At 30.7% G+C, this 14,979-nt stretch overlaps 2 protein-coding genes and 1 long non-coding RNA gene across 3 annotated transcripts; 2 read left to right on the top strand and 1 right to left on the bottom strand.

Annotated features, from left to right (window-relative positions):
• The first annotated feature begins 1,842 nt into the window (after positions 1–1,842).
• On the top strand, positions 1,843–5,703 carry LOC125609081. The gene is made up of 3 exons (XR_007339582.1): positions 1,843–1,899; positions 3,845–4,042; positions 5,298–5,703. It is a non-coding gene; the product is annotated as an uncharacterized LOC125609081 (long non-coding RNA).
• Positions 5,704–6,991: 1,288 nt separating this feature from the next.
• LOC106452385 (cysteine proteinase inhibitor 6) lies at positions 6,992–8,212 on the top strand. Its single transcript, XM_013894485.3, has 4 exons — positions 6,992–7,253; positions 7,376–7,598; positions 7,684–7,829; positions 7,940–8,212. The coding sequence occupies exons 1-4, from the start codon at positions 7,056–7,058 to the stop codon at positions 8,075–8,077; spliced, it is 705 nt and encodes a 234-aa protein (XP_013749939.1). The 5' UTR covers positions 6,992–7,055; the 3' UTR covers positions 8,078–8,212.
• Positions 8,213–13,546: 5,334 nt separating this feature from the next.
• LOC106452386 (nascent polypeptide-associated complex subunit alpha-like protein 1) lies at positions 13,547–14,869 on the bottom strand. Its single transcript, XM_013894486.2, has 4 exons — positions 14,712–14,869; positions 14,463–14,544; positions 14,138–14,265; positions 13,547–14,052 (listed from the first exon to the last, which is right to left on the bottom strand). The coding sequence occupies exons 1-4, from the start codon at positions 14,766–14,768 to the stop codon at positions 13,705–13,707; spliced, it is 615 nt and encodes a 204-aa protein (XP_013749940.1). The 5' UTR covers positions 14,769–14,869; the 3' UTR covers positions 13,547–13,704.
• Positions 14,870–14,979: the final 110 nt, after the last annotated feature.

Here is a 14,979-nt window from a genome sequence, read left to right on the forward strand (position 1 = left end):
AATAGAAATACTACATTAAATATAGAGTAATTGGCGTAGATACACCCATAAACTCATGTAATTTGCTATATAACCTTGAGGCTCCATAGAGCGTCCACATAAGCAAAAAAAACTTCTTCCGAAAGATGACACGTGGCATAAAATATAGTTTTACATTTTAATATTACTAATTTTCGAAAATTATAAATAATATTTAAACATACAGTATAAAAAATGAAAAAACTACATTAAACATATGTAAGATTACCATTTTTCACTTGAAAAAAAGACGGCTTATCTCCATAATGTAACATTACCGTTTTATAAAAAAAGTCAAAAAACATTATATATAATTTCGAAAATAATAAATATATGTAAACATACAACATAAAAATGGAAATACTACATTAAACATATGTAAGATTACTATTTTACATTTTTATTTTAAAAAATAATATGTAAACATACAACATAAAAAATGGAAAAACAACATTAAACATATGTAAGATTACTATTTTTCACTAAAAAAAGACTGTTTATCTCCATAATGTAACATTACTATTTTGTAAAAAAAAACATTATATATAATTTCGAAAATAATAAATAATATGTAAACATACAACATAAAAAATGAAAATACTACATTAAATATAGAGTAATTGGCGTAGATACACCCATGAACTCATGTAATTTGCTCTATAACCTTGAGACTCCATAGAGCGTCCACATAAGCAAAAAAAACTTCTTCCGAAAAATGACACGTGGTATAAAATATAGTTTTACATTTTAATATTACTAATTTCGAAAATTATAAATAATATTTAAACATACAACATAAAAAATAAAAAAACTACATTAAACATATGTAAGATTACCATTTTTCACTTGAAAAAAAGACGGCTTATCTCCATAATGTAACATTACCGTTTTATAAAAAAATTCAAAAAACATTATATATAATTTCGAAAATAATAAATATATGTAAACATACAACATAAAAATGGAAATACTACATTAAACATATGTAAGATTACTATTTTACATTTTTAAAAATAATATGTAAACATACAACATAAAAAATGGAAAAACAACATTAAACATATGTAAGATTACCATTTTTCACAAAAAAAAACGGTTTATCTCCATAATGTAACATTACCATTTTATAAAAAAAGAAAAAAACATAAATATAACTATTTGACAATTTTTCCAGTTCTTCTATTAAACATTGCCGTTTTACATTAAAATGGAAAAATACATTAAAATTTAAACATATATCTTAAAATATAAAATATAGATATTAACAAAATATAAAATATAAGAAAGAGAAATACAAAATATATAGAAAAATAAATAATAAGTAAATATTATAAATATATAAATATATGAATTATATATACAATAATAAGTAAATGCACAGTTTTCAAAAAAATGGAAAGAGTACATTAAATAAAATGGACATCTATCTTAAAATGGTAGTAAATTATGTAAAAATGAAAATACCACATTAAACAAAAAAAATATAGTTTTACATCAAGAAAGTCTCTATAAAACTCATTATTCTATCAACATCAACCTCACACTATCAAAAAAACTTCATAGCACTCGAGCAAAAAAATGGTTCCACCATCAAATCTTGCCTTCCCAAAAACCTTTAATGACCTTGAAGGAGATTTTTTATAACAACAAACTTTTTGTTAGGTGGATTCATTGTTGGAAAACCCGCAACTTCCAAAAGCCAAACTTATTCATGGGAATTGAATTGCTTTTCTTAGACTCAAAGATATTCTTACAAATTTAAATTAATCTAATCCATAATTTTATTGTTAATATTCATACTAACTCTTTCATGATCAAACCATTACAGTTAATAACCATTCAAGCGTTTATCCCGAAACACTTCCTTCCTCGCCGAATCAGGTATTGGTTCATGTTGGTTTAGTATTGTTTTTGGTTTATTAACCGGTTTAGGATGGTCCTATTGTAAATATAATTTAAGATGGTTTAGCATATATTATGCTTAAAATAAATTAAATTAAATAATAGTAATATTATGCTTAAAATATAATTTTAGAGAGTTTTTAAATATAGTTTACAGCACATTATAGGGGATGAATTTAATTTATTAAATTTATTTATTACTTAAAACTAAGTTTTTTAAAAAACTTACTGAGTTATAAATATCAATAATGGATTGGTGAGTATAACATGAAGACAAAACTATAAATATTTGATTTTCAAGATAAGAAATTCAGCTTTTATTCAGTTACTCAATATATAATATCTTAATTTTTTTTTTTAAATATACATAAATATATATATATATAGATTAATCTTCCAAACTTAAACTATTATATTATATATGAATGATGTTTTTAAATAAAAATAATTTCTGATTAAAAACAAAAATAAAAACAACAAATGGTTATTTTCAAACAATGGAAGTAATTTACATTATACTATCATTTAACAAGTATTAGATATGTTTTGATATATCATTATTTTCTATATCCAGAAAACAATAAATTGTTAAACATCAATATCATCTAGGTTAAGTATACGAACAACACAAATTCAAACATCAAAAAATATTTACATAAACATTATAATACAATAATTTAATCAAAAAATACAATTCAAAAAAACAATATTCAAAAGAATAGTTATATACTTAATATTTGAAAATCAAAGATATTTTTGCTAAAATTGTACTTACCTGGCCAAGGAGATCGACCATCTTTTTACGGATGGATCGATTGTTGAGCATGTGGTCGATCCGAAAATACTCTACAGTTTAATTAAATATCTAAAATATTTATTTCAACACTCAACGGATAGTTTTGCTAAATATGATAACTAGATAGCCAACAATATTACAAAAAAGATATTTAAATAGTAAAAAATATGTTAATTTAACGTGTTAAAATTTAAAAATAAATTTTAATTATGACATGCATCTTAACATTTATATAAATATATATCATACCTTAAATATAAATAATTTAACAACTTAAATTAGAAAAATAATAAAAATCCCGGGCGTAGCCCGGGTTAATCCCTAGTCTCTACTAATAAAAGGGAGCTTTTGAGGCTCCATAGGGCGTCCACATCAGCGGAAAAAAATTATCCCGAAAAATGACACGTGGCATAAAATATAGTTTTACATTTTAATATTAATTATTTTCAAAAATTGTAAAAAATATGTAAACATACAGCATTAAAAAAATGTAAAAACTACATTAAACATATGTAAGATTACTATTTTTCACTTAAAAAAAGACGGCTTATCTCCATAATGTAACATTACCGTTTTATAAAAAAAAACAAAAAACATTATATATAATTTTGAAAATAATAAATATATGTAAAACATACAACATAAAAATGGAAATACTACATTAAACATATGTAAGATTACCATTTTACATTTTTATTTTAAGAAAATAATATGTAAACATATAACATAAAAAATGAAAAAACTACATTAAACATATGTAAGATTACCATTTTTCACTAAAAAAAAGACGGCTTATCTCCATAATGTAACATTACTATTTTGTAAAAAAAAAATTATATATAATTTCGAAAATAATAAATAATATGTAAACATACAACATAAAAAATGGAAATACTACATTAAACATATGTAAAATTACCATTAGTATTTAAAAATAACAATAATATGTAAACATACAACATAAAAAAATGGAAAAACTACATTAAACATGTGTAAGATTATCATTGTTCACTAAAAAAACGGGTTATCTTCATAATGTAACATTAGAATTTTATTAAAAAAAGAAAAAAAAACATAAATATAACTATTTGACTATTTGTCCAAGTTTTTTTTTTTTTTTTTTGACAGCAAGACATTCACAGACTCATGTTGACTCTGTAAACCAAATCGGTAACTCCGCATCCATATGAACGACGAAAGACGGTTGTTTCCTAGCACTACGTGCCAAGCTATCCGCCCTTTGGTTCTCCGTTCGGGGTACATGGATGATGTCTGAGTTGAGGAAACTTCTTCGTAAAAGCTTGATATCTTCCAGGTAGCTTCCAGGTACATGGATGATGTCCAAGTTCTTTTATTAAACATTGCCGTTTTACATTAAAAATAGAAAAATACGTAAAGATTTAAACATCTATCTTAAAATATAAAATATATACATTAACTAAATATAAAGTATAAGAAAGAGAAATACTCAATATATAGAAAAATAAATAATAAGTAAATATTATAAATATATAAATATACGAATTATATGTACAATAATAAGTAAATGCACAATTATTAAAAAATGAAAAGAGTATATTAAATATTAAACATCTATCTTAAAATGTAAAATATAGATATTAAGTAAATAGAAAGTATTAGAAAAGGAAATACACAATTTAAAAAAATGGAAAAAATACATTAGTATTTAAACATCTATCTTAAAATGTAAATCAATCTTAAAATATAAAATTATTAGTAAATAGAAAGTATAAGAAATAGAAATACACAATATAAAGAAAAATAAATAATAAGTAATATATAATATAAGTGAATACCAAATTTAAAAAATGGGAAATTACATTAAGATTTAAAAATATATATTAAAATTTAAAATATAGATATTACGTAAATAGAATGTATAACAAATAGAAATATACAATTTAAAAAATGGAAAACATACATTAAGATTTAAACATCTATCTAAAAATGTAAAATATAGATATTAAGTAAATTAAAAGTACAAGAAATGGAAATACATATACATGAAAATAAATAATAAGTAAATAATGTAAATATATAATATATGAATTATATATGTAATAATAAGTAAATACACTATTTTTTTAAAAATGGAAAAAGTTCATCAAGCATTAAACATCTATCTTAAAATGTAAAATATATAATATAAGTAAATACACAATTTAAAAAATGGAAAAAGTTCATTAATATTTAAATATCTATTTAAAAATATAAAATTTAGATATTACGTAAATTAAAATATAAGAAATGGAAATAAACATTTTAAAAAATGGAAAAAGTACATTAAGATTTAAGCATCTATCTTAAAATGTACTTCTATCTTTAAATGGTAGTAAATTATATAAAAATAGAAATACCACATTAAACAAAAAAAAATGTATAGTTTTACATCAAGAAAGTCCCTATAAAACTCATTATTCCATCCACATCAACCTCACACTATTAAGCAAAATTTCAAAGCACTCGAGCAAAAAAATAGTTTCACTATCAACTCTTGCCGTCCCAGAAACCTTTAATGACATTGAATGAGATTTTTTTATAACAACAAACTTTTTGTTAGGTGGATTCATTGTTGGGAAACCCGCAACTTCCAAAAGCCAAACTTATTCATGGGAATTGAATTGCTTTTCATAGACTCAAAGGTATTCTTACAAATTTAAATTAATCTAATCTATAATTTTATTGTTAATATTCATACTAACTCTTTCATGATCAAACCATTTCAGTTGATAACCATTCAAGCTTTTATCTCGAAACACTTCCTTCCTCGCCGAATCAGGTATTGGTTCATGTTGGTTTAGTATTGTTTTTGGTTTACTAACCGGTTTAGGATGGTCTTATTGTAAATATAATTTAAGTTGGTTTAGCATATATTATGTTTAAAATAACTTAAATTAAATAATAATAATATTATGCTTTAAATATAATTTTAGAGAGTTTTCAAATATAGTTTACAGAACATTATAGGTGATGAATTTAATTTATTAAATTCGTTTATTACTTAAAACTAAGTTTTTTAAAAAACATACTGAGTTATAAATATCAATGATGGATTGGTGAGTATAACATGAAGACAAAAATATAAATATCTGATTTTCAAGATAAGAAATTCAGCTTTTATTCAGATACTCAATATATAATATCTTAAATGATGTTTTAAAAAATATACATAATTTATATATATAGATTAATCTTCCAAACTTAAACTATTATATTATATATGAATAATGTTTTTAAATAAAAATAATTTCTGATTTAAAATAAAAATAAAAACAACAAATGTTTATTTTCAAATAATGGATGTAACTTACATTATACTATCATTTAACAAGTATTAGATACGTTTTGATATATCATTATTTTTTATTCCCCAAAAACAATAAATTGTTAAACATCAATATCATCTAGGTTAAGTATACGAACAACAAAAATTCAAACATCACAAAAAATATTTACATAACCATTATAATACAATAATTTAATCAAAAATACAATTAAAAAAATATTAAAAAGAATAGTTATATACTTAATATTTGAAAATAAAAGATATTTTTGCTAAAATTGTACTTACCTGGCCAAGGAGATCGACCATCTTTTTACGGATCAATCGAATGTTGAGCATGTGGTCGATCCAAAAATACTCTGCAGTTTAATAAAATCTCTAAAACATTTATTCCAACACTCAAAAGATAGTTTTGCTAAATATGATAACTAAATAGCCAATAAAATTATAAAAAAATATTTAAATAGTAAAAAATATGTTAATTTAACGTGTTAAAATTTAAAAATAAATTTTAATTATGACATGCATTTTAACATTTATATAAATATAAATCATAGCCTAAATATAAATAATTTAACAACTTAAATTAGAAAAAAATAAAAATCCCGGGCGTAGCCCGGGTTAATCCCTAGTTCTATTACATTTACAAGTTTCAAAACAGTTCAAGCGCCGACATGTTTTGCATAACGTGTCGCTATCTCCAAGCATCATTTCCAAGTAGTATAAAAATTGTGGCTACAATAACCGGTTTAGACCGAATTAAACCAATCTAAAACTTCAATAGCCACCCCTTTCTTAAACATTACAAGACAACAATGAATTGACACTAAACCAAGTGTGAACAGTAGTAAAGAGAAAGTACTGTATTAAACCAACATTGAGATGTAAACCGAAATTAAAACTAAACCGAAAGTAAACCAAAACCGTACTGGACACATTTATTGCGGGACACAGAGTCCAACGACCTCTAACTGTAGATGATTAATTCCGAAAATATCTAAAAAGATCAGAGCACCGAACCAAATATAAAGTGAGATGATGAAAAGCCGTTTCTCAATCGTTGTTTTCTCTCTCTCCATCTTCGTCTCCTCTGTGATCGCTAGTGATTTAGGGTTCTGCGACGACGAAGACATGGCCTTACTCGGCGGCGTTCGCGATGTACCTGCTAATCAGAACAGCGACGAGGTCGAGAGCCTCGCTCGTTTCGCCGTCGATGAACATAACAAGAAAGAGGTTCATCTCTCTCTCTCTCTCTCTCTCTCTCTCTCTCTCGATTAGTGAATCCAGATCGCGATTAGAGTAATTTGTCATAGTCTCGCTTAGTATGTGATCTGATTATTGAGTGAAGATTGTAGAATGCACTGCTAGAGTTTGCGAGGGTGGTGAAGGCGAAGGAACAAGTCGTGGCGGGGACGATGCATCATCTGACGCTGGAGATCGTCGAGGCTGGGAAGAAGAAGCTTTACGAAGCCAAAGTGTGGGTGAAGCCGTGGTTGAACTTCAAGGAGTTGCAGGAGTTCAAGCCTGCCTCTGATGGTGCTCCTTCCATCACTCCCTCCGATCTTGGGAGTAAGAAAGGTATCTGTTTGAGAGTATAGACATAATAAAGCTTCAGGGTGATTTATTATATTTTATTATTAACATTTTTTTTGTGAGGTCACAGGTGAACATGAATCTGGATGGAGGGAAGTTCCACGGGATGATCCAGAAGTGCAGCATGTTGCTGATCATGCTGTTAAGACTATTCAGCAGAGGTCTAACTCTTTGTTCCCTTATGAACTTCAGGAGGTTGTTCATGCTAACGCTGAGGTATATGGTTTTACTTCACTCTCAGTGTTTGCAAGACTCATCTTAGCAAAGCTTTAACTATCATTGGTTTCAAGATTTAGTGATCAATGGAAAAAACTATGGTTTCTCAGGTTACTGGTGAGGCTGCAAAGTACAACATGCTTCTCAAGTTGAAGAGAGGAGACAAGGAGGAGAAGTTCAAGGTGGAGGTTCACAAGAACCATGAAGGTGTTCTTCATCTCAACCACATGGAGCAACACCATGACTAGTCCCTCTCCTCTCCTCTGTAATATGTAATCTTTGAGTGTTGTTTACTTACTCTGTGTAAGATATTTTAGCTTTTGGTGCAGACTATAAACTCTTAAATAACATATCAGGAGAAATAAATTAAGTATTTCTGAAGAGTGTACAATCGTTGATTCATACAATATACAGAAACAGGACGAAGATTTTGGTAACAGAAGAAGCATTTTCTAGACATACGGGTAACTGCTGCTACTCTATTTAATGTCCTACTGATGCTGCTTTACATCAGCCTTCTTCGTCATAATCTTCTTTGTCCTCGTCCATTCTTTTACCTAAACTTGCAAAGTGTGCTGGATCTATTTTGGCCATTTATAGGCCACCCTGGATATTCCTCTGAGGCCGTGTCTGTGTCTGTGGCTGGTGCTAGTTTGGTCTCGTTCAGGTCGTGAGATTCAGCATTGAGATCAATGTGAATCCTTCTCTTGGACTTTGAAGTTGTTGCTTGGTGTCTTCGTTTGACGCTGCAATGCCATCTTTTGGACTCTGAAGTTGTTGCTTGGTGTCTTCGTTTGGTCCTGCAATGGAGCCGTCGACATCCTTCTTCTCGTTCTCTTGTGGTGATGACACTGACACGTCCACCTGGATGCTGTCTTGAGGAGGTGGCTGTTCCACCATGGCGGTCTAGCAACTCGTCCTCCACGACCTCTTTCTCGTCATCTCCCTCTACTACCCCTGCCACTGGGCTTAGCATTCCCCACCTTTTGCTGCAATAGTTAACACAATGCCAAAAACAGTTCAATGGATGAATATACAGACACTAAATGAAATAACGAAGTAACTAAGAAGATGATAAGCTCACTGTTTTGCTTTTCTTATATTCCTCGTCGCTGTCATTCACTTCGTCACTGATCGGCTTCCTGATTTAATCAACCATTTCGCATCTTTTCTTGGAGATGCTGCGATCATACATGGTAGCATTACCCTGGCCCTGCCCTTGCGCTTGGCCATAGTCAGGCACCTTGCTCACAACTTCCCTCATAAAATCAAACACGTCATATGTTTCCACACAATGTTTACTGTAAACAACAAAATACACCATTAATAAATGTGGATGCAATAGTATCACCAAAACCCGTATGAAGTATAAACGAGAAAAATGAATTAGATACCAAATTTGTGGTATAAAGTTCTGTAACATGGAACAACATCCTTTCCGTGTTGGACGCAACTTGATAAAAGGGCCAATGAGTAGGAAGCACTTCCACTTAACAACATCACGTTACCTCTTAAAACCAGAATATCAATAGTTTACAACATCTGAAACCTAGAGAATATAAAAATGCATTCAAGTGAACCCTTTTCCTTGCTCTTTAGGCAGTGACGATGGTAACACGCTGAGGAAAGTCAAAAGATAAAAGGCTAACGAAATCTAACGCTTACAGGTGCAATGAGCTCACGGTTTTGGCTCCTCTTTCGAGGGTAATCTCATACGTACGATCGCAAAGTTCTTGGAAGAACAAACAATTCCAAAGACTTTGCTGCAGTAATAACAACTCTTGGTTGTGGTCACCCAACATGACACTGCCGAAAACTCATCCCTGTCAAACAATGCCGCTCCAGGAGCAGAATCACCACCTTCTTTCCAAAACCTTGACCTCGGCTACTTCTCAGACCATCCTCTCAGTACGGTCGAAAACCACACTGCCTGATGATTGAGAAATTGAAGGAGTATTTCTACTTTAACAACACTTCCAAAGGATTGGACCAGCTTGAGTATTGTTATTTTTCAAACAGATCTCCATCAGGGCAGTGTTGTTTTCGACCGTACTGAGAGAATGGTCTGAGAAGTAGCCGAGGTCAAGATTTTGGAAAAAATGTGGTGATTCTGCTCATGGAGCGGCATTGTTGGACAGTGATGAGTTTTCGGCAATGTCATGTTGGGTGACCACAGCCAAAGGTTGGATTGATTGAGGGGCTTTGTTGGTTTCTTCAAGTGACACGATGAAGTCATTTTGAGGGGAAGCCATGGCTTTGCGTTATTATGAGTTTGTATTTTGGCTTCACTGAGTAAGGTTTTATATATTTTTTTGGGATGGTTCTAACGAAGATCTCGTGTTTGATTATAGGGATTTGATTTAGGAATGATTTGATTCTAACGAAGACATAGTGTTTTATTATTGCATAATTATAGGAATTTGATTTAGGAATGATTTGCTTTTTATTCGCTTACTTGCTAACGTTGTGTTATTGAGTAAGGAATAATAATATTGCGTGCATTTATTTTTTTGTGTTATGAGTTTTTATTTTAAATATCAGTGGGTTGGGTTTTGAATATTATAAACTTGTAGTAACCATAAGATTATTTTTTGAGGTAGTTGAATCCACTATTTTTATTTTTGTAGTTGTACTATTCTTAGATGACTTATATGTCAAGAGGTTAATGTTGGCCCAATCCTTCCTGGCCCATCTCAAAGTGAGTTTCCTTATTTTTTTTTGAACTAAAAAATTAGTTTCCTTTTTTCTTTTTGAAAGTTAGTTTCCCTTTTTTTGTTAATGGCGGTAAAGACAAAAAAAAATGGGAATGGGATCCCTTATATAATAAAGCCCAAGTCGCCTGGCGAATCAAAACCAAACACGTGGCAATCATTTTGCAAAAAAAAAAATTGAATTTTTTCTTTCATCTCCTTTTCTTCTACGGTCAAAATATGTCTCAAAACTTCCTTATTTTTCTCAAAATAATTTAGGATGAAACTTCAGCAGATCCTAAATCATATTTAACGTAAAAAAATTTTGGTTGAGATTTCAGCAGATCCCTAATTTTAACGTAAAATTTTCAACGGATCCTAAATTAATGCAACACTAGAATTATTTACGTTAGTTTATATATCTGATATATTTTCTTCATCTCCTAAATGCAACACTAATTTTATTTTCTTCTTTTTGGTATTTCTCACACGATACCATGATCTCCTCACGTTCTTAAAACAGTTAATTTTTTATACAAGAGAGATGAGTCAGATGACTCAACGACGCTATAAAATTCATCTCTACTCCATTTTTCTAAATTATTTGAAATGGTTCCACTGATTCTCTCTTTCTGAAAATCTGATGAGATTTCAGTTTTAACATAGATTGATAAATTCTGAGTTCTAACGATCGTATCAACACTCCCGAGTCTACAATTATATATCTTGGTAAACAGTTGCATGACAATAGTCTCTGGGAGACTTTTCTTTCACTGAAGAAGAAAAAGAGAAACGAAATTTCTGCAGCAAAGCTTCCTACGAAGTTGACAAATGAAAAATAAATTTCTGGTCAGTAAGACTCAAAACACTCCGCTCTTTATGACTCAAATGTCTAACTCTTCTCCTCTCATTTAAAATTCTACCAAATATTTTCAGGGCCTCAAATGCGTTCAAGTTCATCCACATAAACGGTTGTCAACTATTAAAGGTGTGTATTTCTATGCTTTTCAAAATTATAATCAATGGTCCTCATAAAATTACAGTGTCTTATGAATTAAGGTTCATTGCATCAGAGGTCAAGACCAAATTGCAAGTTTATTTGGTCAATGATGAGGAGATACAACCATACAAGGTATCTACGTTTTCTTCGTTCTCTTTTTCTATTCTCAAATGTTTTAAGATATTTTTGATTTTTTTTCTTTTATAGATATTTTATTTTCCTTTGTTTCCTTTAAACCAATTTATCTTCCTTTGTTGTTTTGAAAAGGGTAGACTACGCAATGCCTGCAATGCCTATCACAATCACAATAACACTAAAGACCATCACAAGGCACCTGTTATGTACTTTTCTGCAGCAAAAAGTATTATGTTTCGAGTGTTAAAAAAAGGTATTATATTTCGAAAATGGACTAACTTGGTTTTCAATTTGCTGAACATGATTTTTTTTTTTGTGGTGGTGGTAATTCAAGTAAATAAAGTAAGAAGTTCACCTAATGCACACATACAAGACCGAGGTGAGTGGTAGAAGAACAAGAAGGACTCATGTCTACTTTTACAGCAAGACCTAACTTCAGGTAGGTCTTTCTTATTTTTGTATTAATGATATTATTTTTGGATTAACATACATTTTTGTAGCTCTTACATAAATAAAAACTTAAGATAAACATAGCAGAAACTAAAAAGCAAGATGAAAAACATAAATATATAAGAGAGAAAAGACGTCAATTATCTAAAGAGAAAAGTTAATATTTAAAATTTTACTTCTTCTGTATATATGTTTTCCCTCAATTTTCATATTTATTGAGATTAAGTGATCAATATGTTACATACATTTTGGATCCATATTGGATCTTTATAAGATATAAACATTATTTTTTTTGAAGTATACGAGTAATAACTCTCTGAAGAACATCTATTTTCGTTGTAAATTATATATTTGTTACATACTAATAATAGTGCCCGTGCTAATGCACGGGAGGTAATACTAGTATGACTATAAATACAGTACGTGATCAAGCCATAGATTAAGAAACTAAGAAGAGTACTGTTCGTTGTTCAAAAAAAGAAGAGTACTGTTCTTGATAGTTCCTTCGCCGTCGTACGAAATGCAGCAATTCCTCACCTCCGTTCTCATACAGAGCGGTCCCGAAATACAGATGACGTGGCGGAGGTTTACAAGAAAGAAGCCACCACTAAGATGGTTGACATTTTGATGAAGAGAGTTAGAGAAGCAAATTTAAGGAGAATTAAAACGACCTCCTCTTTCAGATTGAATTGAAATGTCTATAGACTATTCATACAGTTACACAGCTGTCTGCACATACACATTTAAATGGATCACAATATCACACCTTTTCTTCTTTGTTCAGTGTGTGATGGGAGCAGTGCGACTCTAGGGGTAGGCAAGTGGGGCAAATGCCCATGGCCCACTTTTAAAATAAATAAATTTAATGATAAAAAAACTCAAATTTTTATTTTTGTAATAAGGGCTTATAATATTATATATAATCAATTATATTGCATATAAATTAAATTTATCTAAGGGCCCAATATGAGGTTGAGCCAGACCTGGATGGGAGAATCATCTCCATTTGTGAATCTGTGATCTATGACTATTTCTTTTTTATTTTGGGAGTCTTTGTGGTGAATGTCATTATCTAGTGAGCCATTTATTTTGAGAATGTCAATGTGTCGATATTGGAAATTGGAACATGAGAAAAATTGGTGCTTGAGTTCAGTTCATCATGCAGAAGGAAACGTACCACAGACATAATAAGCCATAACACTTGAATTCCTGCATTAACTTTGTCAAGTCTTGTTATCAGCAACTGCAACATTCTTGAACATTGGGTTTCATCACTCTAGGTGCAACAATAGAAACATCTTCAACGTGTGCTCCTCCTTTGAATCCTTCATTGTCATGTACAAAACTAGTCACTTCCTTGCAACTCCTCACGCTTGACCTCTTGGTCTGGTACAGAAGGATCTATTCACAAAGTCAGAACTGTAATCGCCAACACTTCCAAATATCCAAAATCAAATCAAACTGAAATTCAATAATCTATGAGGTTTATATTGGTACAACACTGAAAATCACTTCAAAGGAAACATGAAAAAAAAACAAAATTCCAACTCATTTTTGACAGGCACCACACTTAAAGTTGAAAAGATTTTAATTTATGGATTTAGGTGGTAAGTTCCATGATGGCAGTGACAATATCTCCATCAGCAGCCTTAAGAGCCTTCACAGCCTTGGGCCTAGTCACTCCCGCTTGGGTCATCACCAACTCAACGTCCTTTGCGTCAACACCCTCCTCGTCAATATCCTCATCATCGTCTTGAACCACTGCAGAAGCGCTGGACGAAGATTCACCCTGTGAGACAACGTTGCTGAGATCCGGAGCCTTGAACTGCTCTGCAGCCTGGGACTGGATCTGAGAGCTCAAATCCTCAATCTTTGCCTCTCCGAAGATCACATAAGTGTCTGATGCAGGGCTCTTGAACACATCAGGTTTGGAGATGACAAACATGATCTGCAATGTTCCCAAAATAAAGTCAATATATCTGACTCTGTAAATCTATGAAAAAAAGAGGAGCACAAGAAAGAAAAACACCAACGTTCTTGCTCTTTTTGACGGTGACACGGCTGACACCAGTGATAGGCTTCATCCCAAGCTTCAACATGGCTTTGCGACTCTTCTTCTCACTTCTGCTTTGTTTTGACTTGCCTCCCTCTCCATCTTGTCCTGTTTCACAAACCAGAGCTCATTCAAAAATGACACAAAACTAGAATAAAATATAGTTCCACAGACAAGAAACATATGATTCAGACAGTACATAAATTCATTTCAAGAATTTTTATTTATTTATCAAACACCTTTATCTATCTTACACATACTAAAAGCATAAAACCAATGTAAACTAACAAAATACAAGGACTTACCCTCTGCATCATCATCCTTATCATCATCATCGGAGTCATCCTCATCGTTGTCATCAGCGTCCTCAACCTCAGGCTTATCAAGCTACAATCAGTCCACAAAACCAAATCAATTCAGACATATGCTAAGCTAAAAAAATCAGATCTAAAGTTGCATAGCTACAAAACACTAAGATCTGAGCGGGAATCAATAAACTAATTGCAGTCTAGTTATGTTCCAAGTAAAGAGAGTTAAAAGATAATCAAAATTACATCGATTTTCTGCTCTTCCAATTTGGCGGCGAGGATCTCTTTCTCTTCGGTAGTCATGATGATATTGATACGTGTGTTGAAGATTCGTGCGGAAACCTTAAAAACCCTAGAAAAGATACAGTGGAAGTGAAAGCTGACTGAGAGCTAAAGCGTTCATTTTTATTGCAAGGGAAATTACAAAGGCCCAACACGTAGTTCGATATATGGGCTTCGGGCCCAACTAAAAGGCCCAATACGTAGTTCGATATCTGGGCTTTGGGCTTAATTT

The sequence above is a fragment of the Brassica napus genome, chromosome A5 (genome assembly GCF_020379485.1).
Source record: "Brassica napus cultivar Da-Ae chromosome A5, Da-Ae, whole genome shotgun sequence".
Classification (NCBI taxonomy): Eukaryota; Viridiplantae; Streptophyta; class Magnoliopsida; order Brassicales; family Brassicaceae; genus Brassica; species Brassica napus.